At 43.5% G+C, this 26,149-nt stretch overlaps 1 protein-coding gene across 2 annotated transcripts in view; it reads right to left on the reverse strand.

The window, feature by feature from the left end:
• Positions 1-26,149, reverse strand: part of DACH2 (dachshund family transcription factor 2) — a 502,690-nt gene that overhangs the window by 88,972 nt on the left and 387,569 nt on the right. For both annotated transcript variants that reach the window (XM_084814013.1, XM_084814012.1), the window contains 2 exons: positions 16,189-16,344; positions 11,790-11,962 (listed from right to left, as the gene is read on the reverse strand). In XM_084814013.1, the coding sequence (XP_084670139.1) occupies positions 11,790-11,962; positions 16,189-16,344 (329 nt within the window). The remainder of the gene's footprint in view (positions 1-11,789; positions 11,963-16,188; positions 16,345-26,149) is intronic.

Consider the following 26,149-nt stretch of genomic DNA (forward strand, 5'->3'; position numbering starts at 1 on the left):
CTGAGCAGGTTGCATTGTCCTCCTCTGACTACGAGGACTCCAGTCCAGATATCCCAACAGAAACATAGTCTCCCTTGCACCACCAGAATCAATGACTATTGAAATGGGCTAAGCCTTTTTAACAGAATGGGGCTCTCTCATAGGAGGTGAAATTACCCACTCAGATGGATCGTCTGTTCAAGGCTTTGTCTGGGATTGTCTGCTGCTGAAACAACATTCAACCCTACCTCCTATAACTCTCCAGCTTGATTGCCCCGAGGAACTGTCCAGGGTGCTATCTTCATCCTGAACTCCTGCCTTGCCCTGCTTACTATACTTTAAGCTGACTTGCTTTGCTTTACCAGAATCTTAAGTTTGCCTTACCGTCCTCTGCCTCACTGAAACCTGGCCATGCATAGCCTCACCTGATTCCATTTTGTTGGCCCCTGAGCTCCTCCCAAGAACCCCCTTCTTGGGCCAGAACCCTCACACTGCTGTGACCATGGTTTGGATCAGAACAGATTGTGAACTGCTTTGGAGGCTCCATTGTCATAGCATCAACTTCTACCGCCTTGTCTTTCTTCACTTTGTACCTGCCTTCCCCCAGGTCCAAGGCCATCCTTGCACACCTTGGTGTAGGGGTGCCACTTAAGTGGGAATGAAGAGCGAGTGCTAAGAGGAAACAATGAATGTCCTAGATAACTGGCTAGGACAAATGGATTTTGGTGCCATTAACCTAAATCATGGCTAAAATTAAGAATGTCAAGTTTTGTAGCTACATTTTCTGAGCCAAACCAAGAAACCATTCTTTAGTAAGACACAGAAATATATTGCCCTTCAAAGGGATTTCATGCTGCAAAAAAGGTCTTTGGGGGAGAATTTATGTTTCAGCTCCATGAAGAGAAAAGAGAAGACAGATAGTCACTAGGTACTATACTGGGGCAAATAGGTAAGATCTTCAAAAAGTTTCTGCTTTAAAAAAAATAATTACATTCCAAAATCTATACATTACTTCTGAAAGCAAGTGTTTGCTAACCTTTCCTTACACATTTCAGAATATATACCCTTTAAAACACACACACACACACACACAAATCCTTTAAAAAAATTAAGAGGAATTTAAAAGCCCATTTGCATTAGTGTGTTTTAAGATCTTTTCATTGCTGCCAGTTTTTATTTGGTTTTTGCTCTAGTTTTATACTGTCTTAAACTTTTTAATGTTTTTATATTACGTTTTATTACCTTATTATATTTTACAGCTTTAAGTCTTGTTCTATGGACTGCCCAGAGAGCTTCGGCTACTAGGCGGTATAGAAATATAATAAATAAATAAAACTGCCAGGTAGGTCTTTGAGTGTGGGGATACAATCCAGCCCCTGAACCAGAAGAGGCTGCCCATCTCAGTGCTAAAGGCAGATCCTGCCAGGCAAAGCTCCTGCTCCTGTCGCCCACATTACTTCCTTTGGTACTTGACCGCTGGGCTGCCTTGGATTTTTATGTTCTCCACCTGTGGACCTTCTCATTAGTGCTGTGAAATGCCTCCCCCTCTCCCACTTTCAGGGCCCCATGCACTAGCTGTGAAAGTGGGTGTGGGGCGCGGGGGGGCTGGGGTTGGGTTTGGTGGCACAAAACTCAGTCTCCTCCCATAATGATGATTTCCCCTAAGATGATATAGCTTCATTCTTAGGGAGGCTTTTGGGGAGAGGGAATGGTGGCCTAGGAAGCTGGTGGGGGGAGCGCTAGGTGATGGCCCAAGTATCTCATCCCAACCCCAACATTTTACCCCAACCTTTGACATTTTTTCTTTATGTTGGATTTCAAAACAATTTCACTAAGCAGAAGAGAGGTCTACTCCGCACTCTTCTCACAGTTCAAAGACACTGGAAGGATAAATACCTCTTATAATGCAATGGATTGCAGACCTTACAAAGCTTTCAGTATTTGAATGGGTGGCATATAGGGTTCTAGTCCCCACTTGGCCATGGAAGCTCACTGGGTGACTTTGGGCCAGTCACACACTCTCAGCCCAACCTACCTCACAGGGTTGTTGTTGTGAGGATAAAATGGAGAGGAGGAGGATAATGTAAGCCGCCTTGGGTTCCTTGCAAGAGGAAAAAAGGTGGGATATAAATGCAATAATAAAAATATAGACGCCATCTTCAAATGGATACTTATCTGGATATCTGGTCTGCTTTTGTTGAAGCTTATGTATAGTTCTTAGAAATCCTATATTTTCATCTGTGTGTATGTGTGTGTGTGTGTATGAAATTAATATATTGAAATCTATGTAGCCACATTTCTTTCTTTTCTTTTGTCTAAATTCTATAATAATTTTTTTTTTTAGAAAAGAAAAAAAGTTGGATTTAGAAACAAAAAATGTTGTAATTCACCCTAAGCACTGCAAATGCAAAGGAAGGTGGGATATACATATTTTAAATCAATATATATTTTTAAAACTGCAGCTAGAAGTTCTCTGGTCTTTCAGGTCCTATCTCATTCTATCCAAACTGGAACCACAGAACTGCATATTTAACACACACACACACACACAAATGTTCACGTGGCATCTGGAGATCTTCATCCTTCCATTTTTCTAACTCACACACATACACCCTCCAGACACTGGTGCAGTGATACATTCTGAAATGCAGGAACTCATCTTCACAGTTCTGTGACACCACCACAGAATTCCCTGTTCCCTCTGAGCTTGCCTGCAGTCTTCACGGTTAGCTGGAGGTGGACATGAATTTTTCCCAGCAACAATATATTGTTCCTTGTTGTAATTGTGGAAACGTATTTGGGGGTGGCCTGATCTTGAATGCACAATTAAGACCCATCAGCTTAACAAAAGACCTGCTCCTAGCATACGAAAACTCCTAGAACTGGTTTGTTGATATGGACCAACAAGGCAGCCTGCAATTTTGGACTCTCCTTGGGGGCATGGCTATGGGCACTGTCATGATGGACTCTTGCACTTCAACATTCACCACTACACCACTGGTACCCACAGATATCAAATGGCTGAATAGCCATTCTGTCACGGCCCCAACCGCCCATTCACAGTGATCAAGCACAGCCAAACGCACAACAATATATATGCAGAGCTTACCTAGTCTTGACATAATCCACTTGACCTTAGTACTTCAGCTGTGATATTTCATAGTATTGATCTACATTTGTGTGCCAAGCATTCAGAAAAGCTATGACGCTAAGGCTTGCTTGTTTATTTTTATTTCCAGTGCAGCTATAATTACTCATCCAAATGTTAATCTATTAATGAGTTCCTAAAGGACTTAATGGCATTTCTCTGCTGACAAGTGGGTTTTGCAGCTCTGTCTGAGCACTGGAAGTTTTATTCCTACATTTGTCTAGATATTTCTCCTTCAGTTGATGCATTCCCTCTTGTGCTCCACTGGGCAGGACAAAGTGGAAGTTAACTCACTAATGAAATTGAAAGGAGAAAATAACCTCCCAATTCAGTATGTATTTGAAAGTCCAAAAAGAAACTTTACATTTGCGATTTTATGGAGCAAGTGAGACTTATCAATGAGTACCGAATACTTTCCTTAACACATTTTTTTTAAATGATCTCTTCAAGCGGGTGTCCCTGTCACTGTGTTTACTATGTTCTTATTAGGTATGTCAGAGAAATCCATCCGGGGAGTGGAGTTAGCTGAGTTTTCAGCAGCTCACCTCCCCGGACTAAATCTCGCTTCCCACCAATGCGGCCCAACTTCATCTGCATCAACTCAGGCTAGTTCACGGATATTCCTGGTTTTTTCCCCTCATTGATACAAAAGTGGTGCAAACTGTGGCTGCAAATGTGGCATGGCAGCCAGCCCAGGTAACATATAAACTAGGATGAAATTGGATTTGTGTGCTCTAATCCAGAGCCTTGCATGAACTCTGCATTCGGAGCTTTGACCTCGTGGGCTTCTTTATTCATTTCAACTCTTGGGAATGAAGAAACTATCATGGCAGCACAGATGTCTGTCGCTGAGAAACGTGGTTCGTTTTTTTACTCAGTGGAGTTCCACAGCATGTGCGGCTTGATTTGTGATTGCGAGTGGAGCTGTGGGCTTCTCCCTGAAGTCTGGGAACGTTTTTGTGCATTTTTTTCTGCAGGTTCCACAATTTCGCAAAATTCTGAGAATCTGCACAAATTACGACAGATGTTACACAAATTACGGTCGAGTCTGCACAAATTACAGCCGAGTTTGCACAAATTATGACTGAATTTGGGCAAACTGCTCAGAAATTTGGGCAAATTGCTCAGAAACAGCAGAACCTGTGAAAAAATTGTGCAAAATGCCTGGAAAATTAGCAAACTGGCCTGACTCACTGCAGCTCGAGTCAAGCACCGCAGCAGGAACTGAAACAAAGTCCACGGGCCAAACCTAGGAAAAGCTGTTGAACTCCACCCCCCAAACAGATTTCTCTGACATCCCTACATGGCGGCAGGGAGCTCCATGTACATGAAAATTGCCCCAGCCATAATATACCATTTGAGCAATGATCCCAAATTCATACCTATTTAACCCACTGCTTTATATACAAATGGGTTAGTTTGCTTGAACATAAGAAACTGCCTTGTACTGGGTCAGATGATTTGTCCATCCAGAATTGGCTACTCACATTGGCAGAGGTCTTTCTCATTGCTTGCTATCTGGACCTTTTAAAATAGAAGAGATCAGAGACTGAACCTTGGACCTTCTGTGTGCAAAGCATGTGCTCTACCCTTGAGCACTGGCCTCTTCACCGGAGTCTTTGGACTAACTTTGGAAATAATCAGATGTATGTTTCCCTACAATGTGAAAAATTACCACCACCCTCAGCATGTATTCGTTTTTAATACCAGATGTTCACTTACTAATTTCACTGCATTGTGACCATTTCTCATCAACTCATTAATTGCCAGCTGCTCAGCCAAACAAAAACAAAACAAAAACACAAATCCACAGCTAATCAGATGATACTGGTAAATAGCCAGCCAAATGCGGCACTTTGGCAATTCTCTAGGAGTCAAGGAAGAGCAACAGAAGTTTCCTTACCACTACTATACAATATCCAGGACTTGTATCAGTGTTAGTAATGTGGATAATTGGGAAAAATGTAACTTAATGACTCAGACCCTGTGCAGATGCAGAATGGTCAACCTGCGGCCCTCCATATGGTGTTGGACTACAACTCCCATCAGCCATGACAATGATGGCTGTGGCTGATGGGAGGTGTTGTCCAACAATACCTGCAGGTTGCTCACCTTTGGTTTAGAGGAATGGTCGAACTACATGTTACATATAATCATAGGGTTGGAAGGGGCCACGTAGGCCATTGAGCCCAACCTCCTGCTCAGTTCAGGAATCCAGTTTAGAGCATCCCTGACAGATGGTTGTCCAGTCTCTCCTTCAATACCTCTAGTGAGGGAATGCCCACCACCTCCCTAGGCAGTTGGTTCCATTGTCTGACTGCTCTGGCCATTAGGAAGGTTTTCCTGATGTCCAACTGAAATCTGCCTTCCTGTACCTTAAGCCCTTTATTTTGTGTCCTACAGTTTTGGATGATAGAGAACAAGTTGTGGCTGTCTTCTGCATGATAACCCTTTATGTATTTGAAAAGTGCTATCATATCCCCCCTCGGTCTTCTCTTCTCAAAGCTAAGCATGTCCCGTTCCTTCAATCTTTCCTTGTAGGACTTAGTTTCTAATCCTCTGATCATCTTTGTTGCCCTTGTCTGAACTCATTCCAATTAATCTGAATGCTTATTAAAGTATTGTGTCCAGAACTGAACATAGTATTCAAGGTGAGGTCTGACCAGTTCAGTGTAGAATGAAACTATTACTTCCAGTGATTTAGATACTATACTTCTATAGATACAACCTGAAATCGCATTTGCCTTTTTCACAGCCACATCACACTGCTGACTCATATTCAGCATGTGGCATAAAATCCTGACAGCCACCTCTGATAAGCAAACAAGGGATGAGCAGGGATGGTTTGTACTGGAAAAGTGGAAGGTGGGGAGGTTCATAACCTTTCCTCTGTCCACTGCAACTTCCTTGGGGCATCTGGTAGGTTGGTCACTGTGAGAAGCAGGAGGATGGATTAGATGGCCTGATCCAGCAGGGCTCTTCTTACGTTTTGGCTGATCTCCTTCTGCACATACACCATGTCTGCAAAGATGCATCTGGAACCCCTTGGGGTGAAAAAAATCTAGAGAATTCTAGAAGAGCCTAGAATCTTGCCTCCGACACTAGCCTCTGTAGAACTAAATGCCCCTATACAAATCTAAGTACTGAGATTCAGTCCATGCACTCTCCCCATCAAATGGATAGGAGTCATCCTCTGTCATCTGGAATTCTGGGGAACTGGGAAGGATCCATTTGTATTTTGAATATTCAGTAGGGTCAGAGCAGCTTCACGTTCCAGCAGGCTTATTGTTGGAAAACAAAACAAAACACAAAAAAGGGGGTCAGGGGAGAAAGAGCTGAAGCCAAGGAGGCTGCTGCTGGGACAAATAAACAATGATGTCCTTGAAAAGACTGTGGCTGTGGTCAAGGAACACAGGTTGACATGAGGGAGTGATGGTGGCTGTTCCTCCACTTTTCCATTGTCCTTGCTAAGAGAGAGAAAGACATAAAGTTCACTAGGCTCTACAACCTTCCCTGGGGATAGAATGCTGGTAGGTGAGAGACATTCCAAGCATCACTCCCTCCAACGCTGAACTCGGCTGGCACGTGCTGACAGCATTGTAGCCAAAATGCTGTTGGTGGCCCCAGATATGTTTTTGAGGCCACCAAAAAACAAAAGAAAGTTATCTACATTCTCGGGGGAACTCTGGAATTTGCAGAAGTACAGAAAATATTTAAAAGGAAAAACCATAGGGGCCTGCAAAGAAGAAAACCTCCTGCGTGCCTGTGGTCACATGGAGAAAAAAGAATGGAAGGAAGGAAGGAAGGAAGGAGCAGATAGTGAATGCATGTGCAGCCCATCAGGGCCATTAGTTGAGTCTCAACTGGAGCTGAGGACATGGCAGCAGATGGACTCTCACTGCCCAGATCCTACAACACTATCTGTCCAATGGGGCCTCTGTAGAGAAATTCAAGACACCAGGAAAATCCACCCCATCCTCCCATGCACAACGTTGTGTTGGGAGGACACACGAAGGAGAAAGAAGGACTCAGCTGCCCCTGTTGAAATGTGAGGATTGCTTTCCATAGTACACATGGGTACATTTTGCGGGGGAAGCATGGCCTTCTGGGTATTTTAAATGCCCTGCCAAATCGTCTTACTGCATAACAGTTCCCTTCTATCACATGGCAAAAACTACTCCCAGTTCACTTTCTTCAAACTAATTAGGCCTTTCTCTAGCTCTCTGCAATCTCCTTTCCACTATGAAAACATTCCTTCTTTGATGCCGTGTCTGACTGATTAAATGATGTTCCCAGGCCTAATGACGTTAATGCTATTTCCAGGCCACATTAGGACTATATTTGTTATTAACTACAAATGCTAATGGCTGAGCCAACATTAAAAGGACTTGGAGCATACCAAAGGCTAATAAGCGATTGGTCTAATAATATTCCCAGGCTAGTTTTCACAAAAAGCCATGCGGATTTGCAAATTCAGAATAGCTCTTCCACCAACAAAGACAAAAGCAGTGCGTTGGTTATTATTTACCAGAACCTACCCTTGAGCTTTGAAGGAATGTTATCTGGCATTTATGGGTCTCGAACCCACATCCCTGAGGAACAAACACTGTTTTTTCCAGCTTATACCATCCTGACAATAGAACTGCAGTTACTGTAGAACTGGGATATAAGCTTGCTCAGGAAAATAGCCCAATGGCAGACAGTCCCAGGTTCAATCCCTGACATCTCCAGGTAGGGCAGGAAAAACTCCACCTGAAACCCTGGAGAGCCACTGCCAGTCAGTGTCAACAATGCTGGGCTAAATACACAAATGGTCTGACTCTGTATAAGTAAGGCAACTTCCTATTTTGCTATGATTAGGAGTCTTGGGAATTGGAGTCCAAAATGTCTGGGGGACACCAGGTTGAAGGAAGCTGTTCTAGTCTTCCACTCTGTGGTTAACAAAGACTCACTCGGTTCACTTTGTCCTTTTAAAAAACACACCCAGCTGAACAGACAGCATTGACATTTTGTTTAAAATTCTGATTCCAGGGATGGCTCACAGTGAGCCATGTTTCAGATAGAGAAAGTTTTCTCAGTGGGGCTGTAAATCCCTGAAGGCAGGGATATATAATAAGGTTTCTGACAGAGTCTTAACTATAGGAGTGCTAGTAGGAGCTGCTAATCACATTAGGTTAGATTATAGATGGCAAGGAAGGCTTTCGAAACCTGGCTACCATGGCACCGGCTAATTTATAGTGTTCTTGTCAAGATGAAATCAGATTTCATAGTTATGACATTTCTTTCCAGAGTACTAAATGTTAACTTTGCTGAACAGGCACATTTTGGAGCGGGGTGGGGGTGGGAAAGGCTGTCAGAGGGAGGGTGTAGTGACAGCCAGCTTTGTTCTAGACAGCAAATGTGATACATAGGGCAGGGAGACATGATAACTTCATTCCAAGATGGCCATGGAGCAGACCTTTTTCATGCCAGCGAGAAGCAGCTAGGTTATGCAAGAGCTTGGCAACTCAGTCTTCAAAATCGAATCAGTTGATTAAGCTATTAAAACATTCTAATTGACTAATACCAGAGTCAGCAGTGGTGGGCACCCACTTATGTCTGCTGTGAGTGCTCTTTAGAAATAATAACAACACTCCTACTGGTTCCAGAAATTATCATCTTTGTTTTCAACAATGTCCTGGAACTTCACATAACCCAACACAACTCAATTACCAAGACGTTCTGCAGAAAAATGGCTGCATCATGGCAACTCTGGTATCACCACAGTAACCCTGACTCCAACCCCATGAAGCCCTTGGGGGAACCACTGTACGAGGACGAGGGCTTGCCAGTTATTATTTTGTTGAACTGGCCTGGGAACTGGGCCAGACTGAATAGTGCCTCTGATTAACTGGGCAACAGATTTTTTTTTTTTAAAGTAACTGTTAAAAAAAAATATAGGTACTTCTAAATCTGCAGATGGGCAGCTTCAACATGGCATCCATGTCTGTGTGAGAGAATGGGGAATGCATCTCCTGAGATGACAGTGTGGTGGCATAGTTCAGTTTTTCACAACCATCGTGCACCTTTTTATGCAAATACCACATTTGCACCAGTTGTGTGCAAGTGATCATACATGGTGATCATTTTCAGATATGGGGCATGTGATATAGCACATGTTTGCACATGCATAGCCGATTGCGCATGGTATCAAACCTGATGACTCAGATAATAATGATGCACTTTTCCAAAAAGGAAACAAATTTATACCACTTGTAGGCTAATACATAGGGCTCATTTTCAGATATGGAGGCATGTCATATAGCACATATGTACATGACAACCAAGTGAATAATGTATCTGTTTGAGCATGGTAGCTCACACAGTGAGTCATATTTGTATACAGAACGTCCCAGGTTCAATCCCTGGTGTCTCCAGGTAGGGCTATAAAAATTCCTGCTTGAAACCCTGGAGATCTGCTGCCAGTCAGTGTCGATAGTACTGGTCATAGATGGACCCATGGTCTGACTCAGTATAAGGCAGCTTCCTATGTTCCTAGTCACCATACTATGCTCAATTGGCTGTGAATGTGCATACATGTGCAATATTCCAGGGCATAGTCTGAAGACACATGAGGCAGCCACCTTCCTGAAGCTAAGCAGGTTTTGGTCTGGTCATTGCTTCGAAGGGAGACCACCTGGGAACCCCAGATATCCACCTTAAGTTCCATGATGGAAGAAAGGTGGGATATAAATGTAATAAATGGATAATTAATAAATAAATATGACAAGTCTCAATACCTGAAAATGATCACTATGCATTTTATTCTATAAATAGTATAAATGTGATTTTATGAAAAAGTACACAATTGCTATAAGTCACTGTTATAGGGATGAGCAAATCTGTCTGTTTTGTTTCCTACAGCTTTTGAGCTTTTGGAAGCACAAGTTTGTGATTTTTGTTGAAAGTCCATACGTACATTTTTTTACGCATTTCTCCCATTGTATGCATTTTTGTACACATTTCCCCTAATTTTTGCATTTCATATGCATTTCTCCCAATACATTTCTTATAATGCACAGGCAAAATAAGTACAAATATGCATACCTTAGGACAGGAATGGCAGAGAATTCCGCCACGGACCCCAATGAGGCCAGATTCCAAGGAATCTGGCCTCCGGAGTCTGTGGCAGAACGGGGCACTCACCTCTGCCTCCCTCTGGAATCTGTGTGTGGCTGGCTCCTCCGTGCAGCGATCCTGTGGAGCCGGCCACCGTAAATGGCTGCATTTAGGTTAATCTAACAGCTTTACAGCCACAAATGGCATCCACTATGCCATTTGCATCTGGAGTTAGCCCCTCACTCAGCCAGCGATACGGCACGGCAATGGCAGCTGGCTGTATCAAGAGCGATGTGGCGCCGACGACCGGCTCCACAGGATTGCCATGAAGCGGAGCTGGCTCAGACAGATTCCGGGGGGGAGGGATTGCCTCCCCCCATGGGCGGATTCCCACCCGGACAAGCAGGTAGGGAATCCGCCCATCCCTACCTTAGGAGAAGTGCATACAAACATGCATATTAAGGGGAAATGCATAGAACGGAGGAAACGTGTTAAAAAATGCATACATTTGGAGAAATACATTTTTGTATGCATTCTTCCAAATGTGTGCAGTTTTGTGTGCAATTTACCCTAATGTATCCCTTTTTATATGCATCTTTTGATCAGACAACTGCATCAGAAAATTTGGAGAAGCATGAAAATGGAGGGTTTATTGTATCCCAGTTTGTGTATCCGTTTGGGAAGTGCAATTATATTAGTACATATTAAAATGTGAACCAAACCAATTTCTTCCCCATCCCTAGTGTTATACCCTACTCAATCAACTGTGCATGTAGACACATGTGCAATATCATATGTGCCAATTTCTGAAAATGGACACTCTGTATTTCTTCATAAGTGGTGCAAATGTGGTGCTTTTATGAAACAGTTTGTGATCATTATATGAGTCACTATGTGTTGTCCCATGTTCAAATAAATACGTTGTTTGAAGTGGCTGCCATGCACACACGTGTATACCACATGCCTCCATATCATGTGGCATAGCACATGATATGGAGTGAGGGGAGTTCTAGGGTGGACATCTTGAGTTGCATCCAAAGGTTCCCTCTCTCCAACAGCAGTTTCCTTTGATAGGAGAATTCCTTTGGTTGGAAGACTCCTTCCATCAGAGGAAGGGTACCTCCAGATCCAACCTATGTACTTAGAACTGTTACCTTGGAATAGCGTTCATTCGAAATCCCAACTTGTGTTACTGAGGAAGAAGGAAGCCCAACAGATAGACAGATGCAGAGAGATAGTGATAGAGAGGTCTAGGAATACACACAGACATCTATTGTCAGGTTTCCCTTTTGTCCCTGCTGAACTCCAATAGCTAAATCAAAACACAGACAAGAGGCTTCTATCCACAACTCTTTAATCCTTTTACTGCAATGGGTCATACAGATGCTAATCTTCGGACTCTGAACTACTCTGCCACTGCCTATGCTCAGAGGCACCCCTGACATCTATGCATCTAGCACAGAACTCTCCATAAAGAATGAAGAAGGGAGCCTGAAGTGGTATACTCCAGTAAGAGCCCCACCTCATGATTCTGCTGATGGTGCAGCTAGGTTCTGAGCCTTACCTTTATAACTGAAGCTCCTGCTCTTGAAAGAGGGCTGTGCATCTGTGCTGCTGCCGCCATGTTAGCTATAGTATTGAGGTGGTTCATCTGATTCATAGCCATTGCCACGGAAGCGGGAGGCAGGCCAACTGGAAGCAGAGGGTGGGGCATCATCATGAAGGGTAGATCTATCCCTACAACAAAACAGAGATGAGACACTGAATAAGTTCAGAGCTGTGTTTTCCTCGTGACTTAATCCAACATTGTATTCAAGATTGTGATTGTTCAATAGAATTAATAATGTGACAGGGTCATAATGAGCCAGGGCTGTGTGTTTACTTTGCACTTAAAAAGAAATTAAAAAAGGACAAAATCAAGCTGCAAAACCGCCCAAAAAATGTGGTCAGAGGAGAGGGAGTGGAGCTACAGGAAGGCGGCATGGGCTTCTGGGGATCCCCCAAGAGCTGGATTGGGACCCCAAGTGGGCCAGATTTAGTGTCTGGGCTTGAGGCTCAACACCCCTGATTTAGATCGAGAATTAGTCTGCATGAGTCTTGGGCTTGTGTGTTCCCTCACTTCTCCTCCTCCTCATGTCATCCAAGGAGAGAGAAAGCTTCCGTTTTCACTTTAAAACAAGCCAGGTTATTAAACTATGGTTTGATTCAGGTCTGTTTAAACTGTGGTTAGAGCAAACTATTGCTCACCAAGTTCATATTTAATGGGGAACTTTGGTTTCTTTTACATCAAAGTTGTGTTTTCTTTCACCCCAACTTGCACATGAAATCCAGGATATCAAACTGTGGTTTGACCCCGGTCTGTTTAAACAAACCGCTGTTAGAGCAAACCATGGCTCACCAAGTTCATATTTAATTGGGGAGCTTTGGTTTCTTTTAAATCAAGGTTGTGAATTTTCTCTCTCCCCAATTTGTGCGTGAAAGAGAGGAAGGGGGAACAAGAGCCCAAAGCTTATTCGCTATCATTTATCTAAACTGTCATATAGATGATCATCTGAACCAGTCCTGTGGTATGTGAGATCCAAGACATTAATGTCTGAACAGATGAAAACCAGCAGTTGCAATTGTGCTTGGAAAACAATAGTGAGTCAGTGCAGATGCTGGGGCACTGTGTAAGGTCCTCTCCCCCACTCCTTCCTAGCATAGAAGTGAAATATATCCTGTCATGTAGGACCAGCAGTAATGGATGATCTTAAAAAAACTGAGCAAGAATTTAGTGCTGGGAATGGATAGGGGTGTATTTTACAAGCATAATTATCACTGACAATTTGTATATTTATACTTCAAGGATATCGCTTCCTTAAATCTGTTTTAATGTTATCTGCCCCATGCCCTTGGGAGATAGGGTTATTTAGATGAAGCTAAATAAATAATAAACCAACAACTAAGATGGGTTACAAAACAGCGCCTGTGGCATCTCTCTTTTCTTTAAACCATCCTGGCACCCCCCACCCGCCAAGCTCATACAAACGTAAGTCTTTGTTCCCTAGTCAATGCCCCCACGGCAGCCTGGTAATCTTTCCTCATACTCGGTGGAGTTTCAACACTCTCAGACGCCATCTGTCCACACTGAGTTGCATGCCTACTTAAAGTCCAATTGACATGCAAACTAAATGCAAACTACAAACGGAATTTAACAGCACATCGCCAGTTTTTAAGGGACAATACATCAAGCGTTTTCAAAAGGGTGTGTGAAGGGAACGCATCTCAGGTTCGCAAATCAGACATAATGCCTGATATTCAATAAACCCTTGAATGGACTTCTGGAAGACAACTGAGTGATCAACATTGTTTTTTGTTTTTGTTTATAGTGATAGCAAAGTAACTGGCAGGACAGAAAGAAAGAAAAAGGAAGGAAGGAAGGAAGGAAGGAAGGAAGGAAGGAAGGAAGGAACAAAAGAAAAGAAAATTCATATGTAGACCTTGCAGGGATAATGAATGATATAAGTCTGTTGAACAACAGACTTATATAGAACATAAAATTCAACAGCATACACACACACACAAGCTGGGCTGTGTAAATCAACACTAAAAAAAAAAAGAACCTACCAGCTTCTAACTATATATGAAACCATAGAAGGTGTTACCATAGGCATCACTGTGAATTGTTCGATGTGTCCACTGAAACCAATGATGCAAAGTGATCACACACACACACACACACACACTCCAAGTAAGGTACAAAAACCCATCTTTAAAATATGAGGACAACTCAATGTAATTTCTTCCTCATTCATTTGCTGTCACCCTTTCACAACCGTTTTCTCGTCTCTGTCGTCACTCCAACATGCAGCTCATCTACATTTTTTAATTTTTTTTCCTTCTCCTGCCTGGACAATGCATTCTTTTGTGTGTTGGGAAAGAAAAAGAAAGCTGTATGTTTCAGTGATGTTAAACCAACAATCTTGGTGGAATTACTAAAGAATCCTACGTAACTGGGAATCTTTGCCTCCAGCATTTTGAGAACAATCTGGCTGTTCCAATAACATGTTATTGTCACTGGTTCCCTGTTTCTCAATCTGTGGGACCAACACAGATGTAATAAGAACTCTGATAGCGTGATCCTATGCACATCTATGAAGAAGAGAATTCAATGGGACTTACTCCTAGGTAGGTAGGTATAAGGTTGCAGCCTGAGTAATTATGGACACGATTCACATCCTATTGAGGTTAATGAAAAATATTGTTCATCAATGAACATTGCACCCTAGTCTAGATGGTGTTGTAAGATCCAAGATAGGAAATATACTACTGCCTGATGGGGAAGAGGAATTTTACAAGTGTGGAGTAGGCCTGGGTCTGGTTAGTGCCTGGATGGGAGACCATCTGGGACCACCATGTACCCTGGAGTTCTATGATGGAAGAAAGCTGGGATGTTAAATTATTATTCAATAATAACAACAATAATAATAATAGTAGTAGTAGTAGTAGTAGTAGTAGAATAACGCATTACTGTACTTCAAAAAATGAAGGTTGTTTCATATTGTTAGGCTATTATTATTATTATTATTATTATTCATTCAAGTTGGTTCAAGTTTCTGCAAGAATGAAAAGCTTGAGGATTTTTTAAATTATCCTTCTGGATTTTGACATAATGCCACATTATTGCACTTCAAAAAATGAAGGTTCTTTTTATGTGGTTAGGCAGTCAACCCAATGAGTCATAAATGCCCATAAATGTGTGCAGGATTGCACCTCTGTTTGAAAAGAGTTCTTAAAAAGGTGAATGAGCTTTCAAAGTTTTGTCTCACCAGCTTCTTTTATTGTTCTCATCTGTTTATGTGTAGTGATGCAGTGATATCAACCTTGAAACTTTCATATCCATTAGTCCATAGCTTAGTAAGGGACAATGGGAAAGTATATAATATCTTTTCCATTACTGGTAACCCCTGCAACAAAGAAGGGGAGGTCAGAATCCAGTGAGTGACTTTAAGAGATACACAAATGGGATTTCATTTTCTTTGAATAGCAGATGGCATTGCCACATCACAAATTGCTTTTGAAGCATCTGTGCTTCAGAAGTGGTCTACCACAAGATAGACCACCGGGGCAAAGCTCATTGATAGAGCACATGCTTTGCATGCAGTAAGTCCCAGGTTCAATCCCCATCATCCCCATCAAATAAGTAAATAAAATCTCAGTAAGCAGGAGATAGGAAAGACCTATGCCTGAGACTTATAAGCCACCAGCAGCAGTGCAGTTAGACAATAATACACTCTGGATTTTATAGTCTCACTAGAGGGTGGGTGGCAACTCTTGAGAAGGTAATGTGTATTGCGAGCACACCCCATTTGAAGCCGCAAACACATATTTGAGCATGCATCCAACCAAAACACACAACACGTGCTTGTGTTCATCTCATTCCAAATCCCAGTTCAATTTGCACAAATTTGGGAAATTTGTGCAAATCTCCCATTTGCTCGCTGCTCTATTTGCACAAGTTTCCTGTTTGCGCAAAGTGAGCAGCGATTCCAAATGCAAACGGGAATGGGGAGTGAGATGAGTGGCAAGATGATGTTCAGAGAATCCTAGCGATCTTCAACATCACTCATTCACCCATCCCTAAAGCCAGCCCTACTGCATTTGGGGCCCTTCCTGCTCATGCTGTGGAGTGGGACCTTGGGAGTCTGACCCAAAGTCCTACCTGATGGCACCACAAGTTGGAGTAGATGGACCAAGAGTTTCAACTTACCAGTCTGAAGAAGCTTCATAAGAACTAGAATAATTTTTGTATGCCTTTCTGTGCGAGTGTGGAACTTCAATAGCTTAAACAGAACTTGCATGCTTTTACTTTGAAGACTAACTCTGCTCCCTTCCTCCACCTAATGATAGGGCTGGCCCGGAGATGCCTCTAATAGCACGTGGAAAATGTGAGAGTGACTGCATCTTCAGGCCAGGATACGTACTGTTCGTGAGCAGATGGTTTTGTTGCAGAGGGCTGAGAGGATGAGCACTTCCCAAGTTGGGCTGTCCCGACAGCGTTGCATGGCTGACTCCATGATGAGTCCCCGTTGTGATGGGAGACTGGAGTTTCTCTTTGTCCCACGAGGATTCGCTTCCACCTGAAAAACAGTACATCCAAAAGAAAACAAGATCTTTAAAAGTTGTTCAGAGAGGAAATTTGACTGGCTTTTCTGCAATTTGTGTTCATCGCTGATATAGGATCACAAAAAACATTATTTTCCCTATCTTGATGGGAAGAGGATGAACAGGACAACAGCTAATGGAGGGTCATACACAACAAATTCTAGCCCTCTTAGGAACACAGGGAGCTGCCTTATAGTAAGTCAGGCCATGAGTCCATCTAGCCCAGTACTGTCAACACAGACTGGCAGCGGTTCTCCAGGGTTTCAAAGTATGTTCAAAAATTTGTATTTTGAGAGAATGTGTCTAGAAATGCATATCTGAATATGTATTTCAATGTGCATTTGCAGATTAATGCAGAAACAGAACGGAATGGATTTATGGCTGAACACATACTTTGCCCATCCCTGTTGCAAGATAGTGTCCATATACTGCTTAATTAACACAGTATGAAAAGTCAAGGAGAGACAGAAGAAGCTGCTTTATACTGAGTCAGATCCTTGGTCCATCTCTAGCCCGGTATTGTTGACACTGACTGGCAGCAATGGCTCTCCAGGGTTCCAAGCGGGATTATTTCCTAGTCATACCTGGAGATTCCAGGGATTGAACCTGGGACTTTCCACATGTCAAACATGTGTTCTACCACTAAGCCAGTGGAGGCTGGTGGCTCCTATGTTAGTCAGGCTGTGAATCTGCTCTGGCTTTCAGTCGGAACTCTAAAGGAGCTATCCCAGGTGCTGAACCCAACCCCCAATATAGGATCAGCACCTTGGATAGCTTCTTTGGAGTCCTGAATGGTTCTGACTGAACCTCAGAGCAGATGCACAGCCCCACTGACATAGGAGCCAGCTGCCTGCACTGCACTGAGTTATGGTCCCTCCCCTTTTCCACACAATGTATCCCTGGATATGAAGAGATGGATGGGGAAGGGGGATTGAGCCCAATGTCTATGCTTCTGATGTCCAGAGGACTGGAAATAAAAGGCTACATGGGGCCCTTCCTTACAGAATTCCCAAGAGCCTGTGCTATGTAGCACGGGTGGGCAAAAGGTAAATCAACAGATGTTTGGAACTTTAACTCCCATAAACCCCTGCCAGCATGGCTAACAGTCAGGAATGCCAGAAATTGAAGTCCCAAACCTTTGAAGAGCTACCTTCTGCCCACCCCTGCTGTATAGAGCAGTGGGATGTCAAACCTTATTCAGATCTTCAAGGGAGTGTGCAAATCTCAGAGTGAGAGGTGGCAGAGGAAGCCCAATGGTCAGGGATGTGTGGTCCTTCAGGGGCCTGGATAGATTATTGCCTTTCTGCACAATTGGCAAAAGTTACAGAACAACATCCAGAAAATAAGCAACTGTGTGCCCAGAGGTATAAGACATCTTGTACAGGTCAGAGAATTCAGCTTCTCTTGGCATAGTGTGGGCAACCTTGGCGCAGAACCTTGATTCTGGGTTGTTGTTGTTGTTGTTGCTTGCAAAGTGAAGAGAATATGTTGCCCTGGTCCCATTGAACATCTTGCTCTGTGTATTGGGTCAAGTCCCTTTCCTATTATAAGATCTCTATACCTAAATATGGGGGGCCGTGGTGGCTTAGTGGTTAAGACGCTGAACTGCAGACTGGAAGGTCAGCAGGTCAGCAGTTCGAGACCCGACTGCTGCGTGACGGAGTGAGCTCCTGTCTTCAGTCCCAGCTTCTGCCAACCTAGCAGTTCGAAAGCAAGAAATTGCAAGTAGATAAATAGGTACTGCCTCGGCGGGAAAGGTTAACAGCATTCCGTGCACCTCAGTGTTCAGTCATGCCGGCCACATGACCACGGAAGCATCTTTGGACAGCGCTGGCTCTTCGGCTTAGAAATGGGGATGAGCACCGTACCCTAGAGTCAGACACGACTGGTTGGGGACACCTTTACCTTTATCACCTTTTATACCTAAATATAGGCAAAGTCACTCATAGGGCAATCTTATGGTCCCTAGGAGAGTATCCCAAGGGCCATAGGATATGATGGAATTCCACCCCGCCCCAGGATTGCAGACAGAGCTATGATCCTGTGAGGGGGCAAATTGAGCAGGGATCCCACCCCAGCTGCTGCTCCTGAGGTGACTGTTACGACCTCAGTAAAGGGATAGGGAGCATGGAAAGGGGGGCATGTCAGGGTGGAAACTGAGCCCATAGAGCCCCAGAGCAGTTCTGATTCTGAGGAAGAACAGCAATCCATGGGAGAGGAGCTCGCTCATCTCTCATAAGCACAGCAGCTGGCAGAGATTCCTCCTGCCAGCATTCCGGAGAGAGATGTGACCCTGGCAGTGAGAGAGCACTGGAGGGGGGCTTGCTGAATGCTCTGCGCAGATGCAGGGAGCGGCGACAGATGGAGGGCGCCGAAAGGAGGCGCTCCGCTCGTTTGGCACTCAAACAACGGTTGCATCCTGAGGACCCAAGGATAAGCGGGAGGATCTCTCCAGAGCCCATAAGTTCAGAGTCTTCCCGCAGTTCTCCTTCAAATGGGGACCAACTGCCTTACCTGGAGCTTAGGCTACTCTGCTATGTATCCCCAGTGCAGTTCCATGCTTAGTCGCTAGTGATTAGTATCTGTAAGAGTCATAAAGGAATAAAGCCTTGGAAAGAATCCTCGTCGTCTGTGTTCTGAGTTGGCTTGTAAGAGGCAGCTAGGGCACTCCTGACAGGGCGTTTTGGTGGGCAGAGAGGGAAGGGGAAATGGATCCATTGGATCCACAAACCTCTCTTAGGGTGCAATCCTATGCACATTTAGTCAGAAAAAAGTCCTAAAATTCCCAGCATGCCCCATGCTGGGAATTGTAGGACTTTTTTTTTTCTGTTTAAACGTTTTTAGGATTATGCCCTTAATGGCGTTTGGATGGCAAATGAATGAAATATATATGTGACACAAGCCTCTCTGTTCCTCTTCACTTCCCCACTTAGCTCTAAGTAACAAAATGGAGGAATGGGGGGCTGTAAAAGCTTCCGTCGCTCTCCCAGCCCTGCCTGGCTCTTGCCAGCAGTGCTTTGGATAGACCGTCTATCGAGCATCACTCCGGTCAGATTGTGTTCTCAATTTTGTGCTACCCAGTCAGGAAACTAGGCCTTCCTCCTGACTACCAAGCAATTCTCACCTGGCCAACCATCCCAAACTCTCTCTTCTGGATAGAAACAGAATGCCAATGAAGTAAGATATGATTAATCTTGTCCAAACACTAAATTCTGTGCCGTAATTATTATATATAGGCTAAAACATTCAAAGTTGCACAATGCTAATTAAGGCACCTTCCAGTTTTTCCTCTTCCAGAAAAGTATTTGATTTGATTTTGCATTGGTAAAGGTGATGGGATTGAGTGGGCAGGGAAGAGAACCTGTGTCTGCTATTGACAGTGCCAGGAACTTGATTTCCAATTAGAATCAGTAATACTTCTTTGACATGCAAGGGACAGTCGCAGGAAGGAAAATGTATCTTAACTGAAGATGAAAGTAACAGCACAGAAACACTCAACATTCTTTATGATAAGCACTTGGCTAATAAATGTGATTAATGCTATCAAATAGAAAAATTCTGAAAGATCAATGATTGAGCAAAAAGGGAAACGCTCCATCATTTTAATACTACCACCAAGCTATGAATTACCTTTACTATTACAGATTTGCAATTTGCAAAAATGATGAGCAATGCATTGACAAAGAAAGATGCATTTATGCTGAGCTAAATTATACCATATGTTCTAATATAATGTGGCATAATTACAGCAGTGTTCAATAGTGCTGCTATATTTGTGTTGGTTGTGTCAGCATTCCCACCGTAAATATAACACACTGTACATTGATGGTCCCAAATTTACATTGACTGAAACAGGGTGTAAGTGATTCTCGCTATATTTGTATATATACCCTGAAATGCCAGTGTTTCTGAGACATGTGTAACAGGACTAGCGAGCACAAACCAGATATTAAAACTAGAAGGTATGTATTTCACATTCTGGGTTTGAAAAGCACCTTTTCCTTGAAAGCTGAGTTCTTCCAGGTTTTGAAATTCTTTGGGGGGGGGGGTTACCCACTTTACTCATCTCAACACTACAATTATCTTCAGGTTGGAAAGGTATCATAGATAGGTGCTTTACACATCACACACAGTACCCCTAAAAATTCAGGCATAGACACGTAAAAAACAAACAAACTTATTTTCTATTTTGAGCAGTAGATTTGTTTTAATTTAATTGTGCTTCGGTTTCCTCTGTGTTTTTTCTTACTTTTTCATTATGTGTACTTTTTCCTTACTTTTATGCTATGTATAACTTTAAAAAATGTCATTCAACATTCATGTAAAGCAGGAATGCAGGAAGGAATGTCATTCAACGTTCATGTAAAGCAGGAATGCAGGAAGGAATGTCATTCAACGTTCATGTAAAGCAGGAATGCAGGAAGGAATGTCATTCAACGTTCATGTAAAGCAGGAATGCAGGAAGGAACAGAGTTCTACAATGTTGGTGCCACTGTCAAAAAGACCACGAAGAGCTGTCCCACTGGTGGGCTGCCCTCTCTACAGGTGGATCTATTAGCCCTCAGCAGGCCTTTGGGTGGCTTTATTGGTTTATTTGTTACAGTTTTATACCACCCAAACCGGATGCTCTCCAGGCCGTTGATGAAACAAGACTTAAAATCATGAAATACAGTAGCATAATATAACATAATATAAAACATTACTAAGGGAGTAATCCTATGGCCACTAGTCAGCGGCTAGGCGGCCATAGGCATGTGGGTTTCTGGGAACCGACCTCAGAGCCCTTGCTCTGAGGTCAGTTCCTGGAGAACCAACCTTCTCCTCCTTCTGCGCTGCCTTGCAGGCAGCTTGGAATGGCCCCGTGCTCGGAAGAGGAGCACGGAGAGGCCAAATTGGGGCGTTCCTGGGCGGGGACAGCAGAAATGCCGATACGACACCACATCCAAGGTGTCGTCCCCCCTCTCTGCCTTCCCGTGGCTAGACAGCCAAAATCAGCTGTCTAGCCTCAAATGCAGGGCAGCTGAAGCACGGAGGGGATGGTTCAGGCAGCCGTGTTCCCATAGCATTGTACCCTACGTGTAACACAGCAGAAAACTAGAGTTAAAAAAAAAACAGTGAAAGCTAGCAGCAGTTAAAGGATATTGAAATACACAAATACATTTTCTTTTTAACTGAAAGACTTAAAAAAATACTAAAAAGCCTGGAGAATTTTTTCTTTTTTAAGCTTCATCTGATGCTGTAAAGACCACAACAGAGACATCACGGTACCAGCACTGAAAAGGGCCTCTCCTTAGTAGTCACCTGCCTCAGCTCATTTGCTGGGGGAACCTGGAGGAGAGCCTCTAAAGAACACCTTACGTTCCAGGCATGTAAAAATGGGATGGCATCCCTTAGAATTGCATCCCTGGCTGCCACCTGCTTCACCTGGATTCTCTTTTCCAAGCCCAAGAGTAAGGCTGCAATTTTATGCACACTTACCTGGGCAGAAATCCCCCTGAACTCAATGGAACTTAGTTCTTAATACAGATGCTTACTCTGCAATTCTCTGCTGGGCAGTACAGTCCTATGCTGGTTTACTCAGAAGTAAGTAAGTCCAACTATATTTGAGGGGGCTTACACCCAAGTAAGTGTGTACAGGCCTGCAGGCTGATCTTTTTTTCTCTCCCAGGGCTGAGGGGAGGGAATGAACATAGCACAATGGATCTACAAACTATGTGGGCGTTTTTAGTAATTTTTTTTTCAAAATCATTTGAGATTTGCTCTGAAATACTTTTGCTTTAAAGGATTTAAAGGGAATCTTGTTGGGTTTTTTTGTTTTTGTTTTTTATTTTTATAAACCCATGGTTGATATTATGAGTATAGCTTGAATGACAAAACATCCAAATGAGAAATACTACTGGCTTTCTGATTTTTCTGATTTTTACTTTTCAGTACTTCTTATTGCAGGACAATTTATTGTTTTTACTCTTCTGTTCTAATTGTTATTCAGCTTTGATGTTTTAGAGTGTCTACATTTTTATGGATTGTGTTAATATAGTTTACAATGGTACAATGCAATAAGGCACCTTAGGGACTTGGTTTCAACAGAAAGGTGGCAAGAGATGTTCAGCAGATAAACACTTTCTCTTCATCCATCGCTTCTAGTTTCCCCAAAGAGGAATGTATGGGGAAATCATTTCAGTTTATTTCAGACCAGAATTTATCCAGTTCACACCTCCCAAACTTGAATGTGGACTCAAATACAATCTGTGGTCGAAGTCTGCACATTACTGAGCCTGCAGTGCAATTTGTGAACCAAAGAAAAATATGTTTGAAAATGCATAGCACTGAAAAATACATATGAAAAAATGTGTACTTTTGAAAAATGTGCACAAACATGCTTTAATCAATGGGAGAAAAATGCAAACCTTTCCACGCACACCAAAATACACACCATTTTTTGTGCAAACAAAAACAAAACTTGTAATCAGATATGGACGTGAGTCAGAAAGAGCTTGAGGTGGAATATGAAAAACCTCGACAAGTGCAAGTTTGGCTGATTCTCACATTCCTAATATCACACAGGCTGAATATTTGAAACTGATGTAGCATGATATAATTACACCACCATTCTTGACCGTTTCCATGTCTATAAAAGTCAGCTAGGCAACACACTCACAAACAACACACAATATGCTGTCTGCATAAATTAATGTGCCCCCCTGTTCTAAACAAATAAATAAATAAATTCAGAATGTGCTCTGGACTCTGGCCAAAGTTTTCAAACTATTCTAGCAACATTGAAGGTATCAGGAGCAAGTCCGAAGGGTTTGAGAATTTGATCTGCAGTCCATTTTTAAAAGAAGATTTTGTGTATGTTTTTAATATAAGCAGAGTAGAAATGCCTCCCTCTCCAATGCGTGTGCACACCCCAACACGCGCACACGCACGCACACTCAAACACTTCTCAGGAATACAGAGTAAATCTCTTATGGGGTTTGGGCTTCGGGCAAAAGGTTCTGCAGTGATACTAGAGAGAGAGAAAGAGAAACAAAAATGTTATAAATGGATGACGTGCAATATGTAATTAATGCTAACGACAAATGTATTTCTGAAACAGTGGATCTGTTGGACACAGGCAAGATAAAGCTATTTCCACCCCGATAGAAGGGGATACAAATGTTACCTTTAAAAACCAAACAAATACCACAACACATTTTCTATTATAAATAAGTCCATTGAGGTTTCACATCAATTACTAAAGAGTGAATACAGTCTGTAAATTAAGATGATGATCCATGCCTGGATACATTCCAGATAATGTCTGTATAATAGATGCTAACCAAGAAGAAAAGGCACCAAATTCAGGGAACAGAGATGGTACCTATAACATTTCAATCAGAAACAGAAGCCTTCCCTGTTAAACCAATTCAGCTGAGCTGATTTCAGAATATTTTACACACCCATGCAATACAGAGACAGCTTAATGGTGTGATGCTGGAAAATGTCATTCACTTTTCTTATGTTGGCAGCTATCTCTCCACAAAAGCCGACATCGAGGCTGAAATTCAGCATCACCTAAGATCTGCGACTGTAGCATTCTCCCGAATGAAGCGTAGAGTGTTCAAGGATCGGGACATTCGCAGGGAGACCAAAATGCTTGTTTACAAAGCCATTGTACGACCACCCTTACTGTACGCCTGTGAAACATGGACCATCTGTAAACGCCACTCCCAACTTCTTGAAAAATTCCACCAATGCTGCCTCTGAAAAATTCTGCAAATTACTTGGGAAGACAGACAGACTAATGTGAGTGTACTGGAAGAAGCAAAGACCACCAGCATTGAAACAATGATTCTCCAACATCAACTTCGCTGGATCAGCCATGCTGTTCGAATGCCTGATCGTCATCTTCCAAAGCAGCTACCCTATTCCCAACTTATGAATGGAAAACAGAATATTGGTGGACAGCAAAAGAGATTTAAAGATGTTCTCAAAGCTAATCTAAAAAAAATGTAACATAAGCATTGAGAACTGGGAAGCTCTAACCCATGAGCGTTCCAACTGGAGGTCATCCTATATTAAAGGCGCTATAGACTTTGAAGAAGTATGAGTACAGGGCGAAAGGGAGAAATGAGCTCAGCGGAAGGCACGTCAAGCAAACCCTCACTGTGACCGCCTTCCACCTGGAAACCCAGGTCCTCACTGTGGGAGGCTGTGTAGATCCAGAACTGGCCTTTACAGCCACCTGCAGACCCACTGCTAGAGATCAATGTGTTGATTGACCTATCTTCTATGAATCTGTCAATCCTTTTAAAGAGTTATCTATATAGACGCTATCTTTGGAAGACAATCTTACTCAGTCATGAGTGATCGCCATGATGATGATGACAGAGACATAATTTTAGGGATGGCGGAGAATTCCGCCATGGATTTCAGTGAGGCTGAATGCACTGGCATTCGGCCCCCCAAAACCCGTGGCGGAATGGCCTCCCACCCCCCACCACCCTGCAGAATCCCCCCAGGATGAAGCTTACCTGGGGCGGAGGCAGAGGCGGCTCTGGCGGCGGCTCCAGTGGTGGCGGCTGGTATCTTGGCTGGCTGCTGTGGCGCAAATGGGGGCCATCATAGCGGACGCCATTTGTGTCCTTCCAGGCTGCCGTGATAGGCTACGTAAGTATTTATGTAGCCTATAATGGCAAACAGCAGGGACACAAATGGCGGCCGCTATGCCATTTGCACCCCTACTCTTTCATGATAGGCTACGTAAGTATTTACGTAGCCTATCACGCTAAAGGCAGCCACGCAAATGGCAGCCACTACGTCATTTGCGTGGCTGCCTTTACCGTGATAGGCTATGTTTGCGTCCCTGCTCTTTGCCGTGATAGGCTACGTAAATACTTACGTAGCCTATCACAGCAGCCTGGCAGGATGCAAATGGCGGCCGCTACGACGGCCGCCATTTGTGGCCGCAGCAGCCCGGCCACGGCCAGAACTCCAGCTGTGGATGGCCCTGGCCGGCAGCTCTGTGGAGCCGCTGCGGAGCGGAGCCGGCCAGGGAGGATTCCGGGGGGAGGGACGGAGCACCTCCCCCCCACCGTGGATGCCCCTGCGCGGAGCCAGGTAAGGGATTCGTACATCCCTACATAATTTTTTTCAGAGGAGATGAAGATGCAAATATCCCCTTGGGAGTATTCTCCCATTAGCTGAACAACTTCAGATCTTTTCAGACCTTCTCCACCACACATAGAGCAAATATGTGGAGGAGGGAGTGGAATTATGCCACCAGCCCAACCCCTAACATCATCATGCTCCGCTCGTGCCCCATGGGCCTCCAGAATTCTGTGCAGACAGCCGAAGGTCTCAAAAGAGGCACTCATACACATGCAGGTGTCCCTTTTTGTATCTTTGGCTTCCCCGTGCAGAGGACTGGAGGCAGTTGGCAGTAGGGTGTGGTGATGTCATGGGTGGGGCTAGTAGGTGTGGCCAGTGGAGGCTGGTGGCTCTGATTTCGGTGGGGCAGGGTATCCGCTCTGGGTTTCAGTCAGAACCAGTCAGATCTCTGAAAGAGCTATCCAAGGTGCGGAAGCACCTTGGATAGCTCCTAGAACATTTGGTCCTAGAGCTTTTCAAAGCAGATGTCATGCAACGGGGGTGATGGGGTGGCGAGTGAAAAACACTCTTGCACTGACAAGAGGGGATGCAAGAGGGGATTCTTCTGTATAGGGAGGGGAATCTTCTGAACCTTCTGAAAAGGAATCCTAGATTAGGGATGCATGGATTTTGTTAAATCCATTTCAT

This window comes from Heloderma suspectum, chromosome 9 (genome assembly GCF_057233095.1).
Source record: "Heloderma suspectum isolate Gila_16-S chromosome 9, 16-S_ref, whole genome shotgun sequence".
Lineage (NCBI taxonomy): Eukaryota > Metazoa > Chordata > Lepidosauria > Squamata > Helodermatidae > Heloderma > Heloderma suspectum.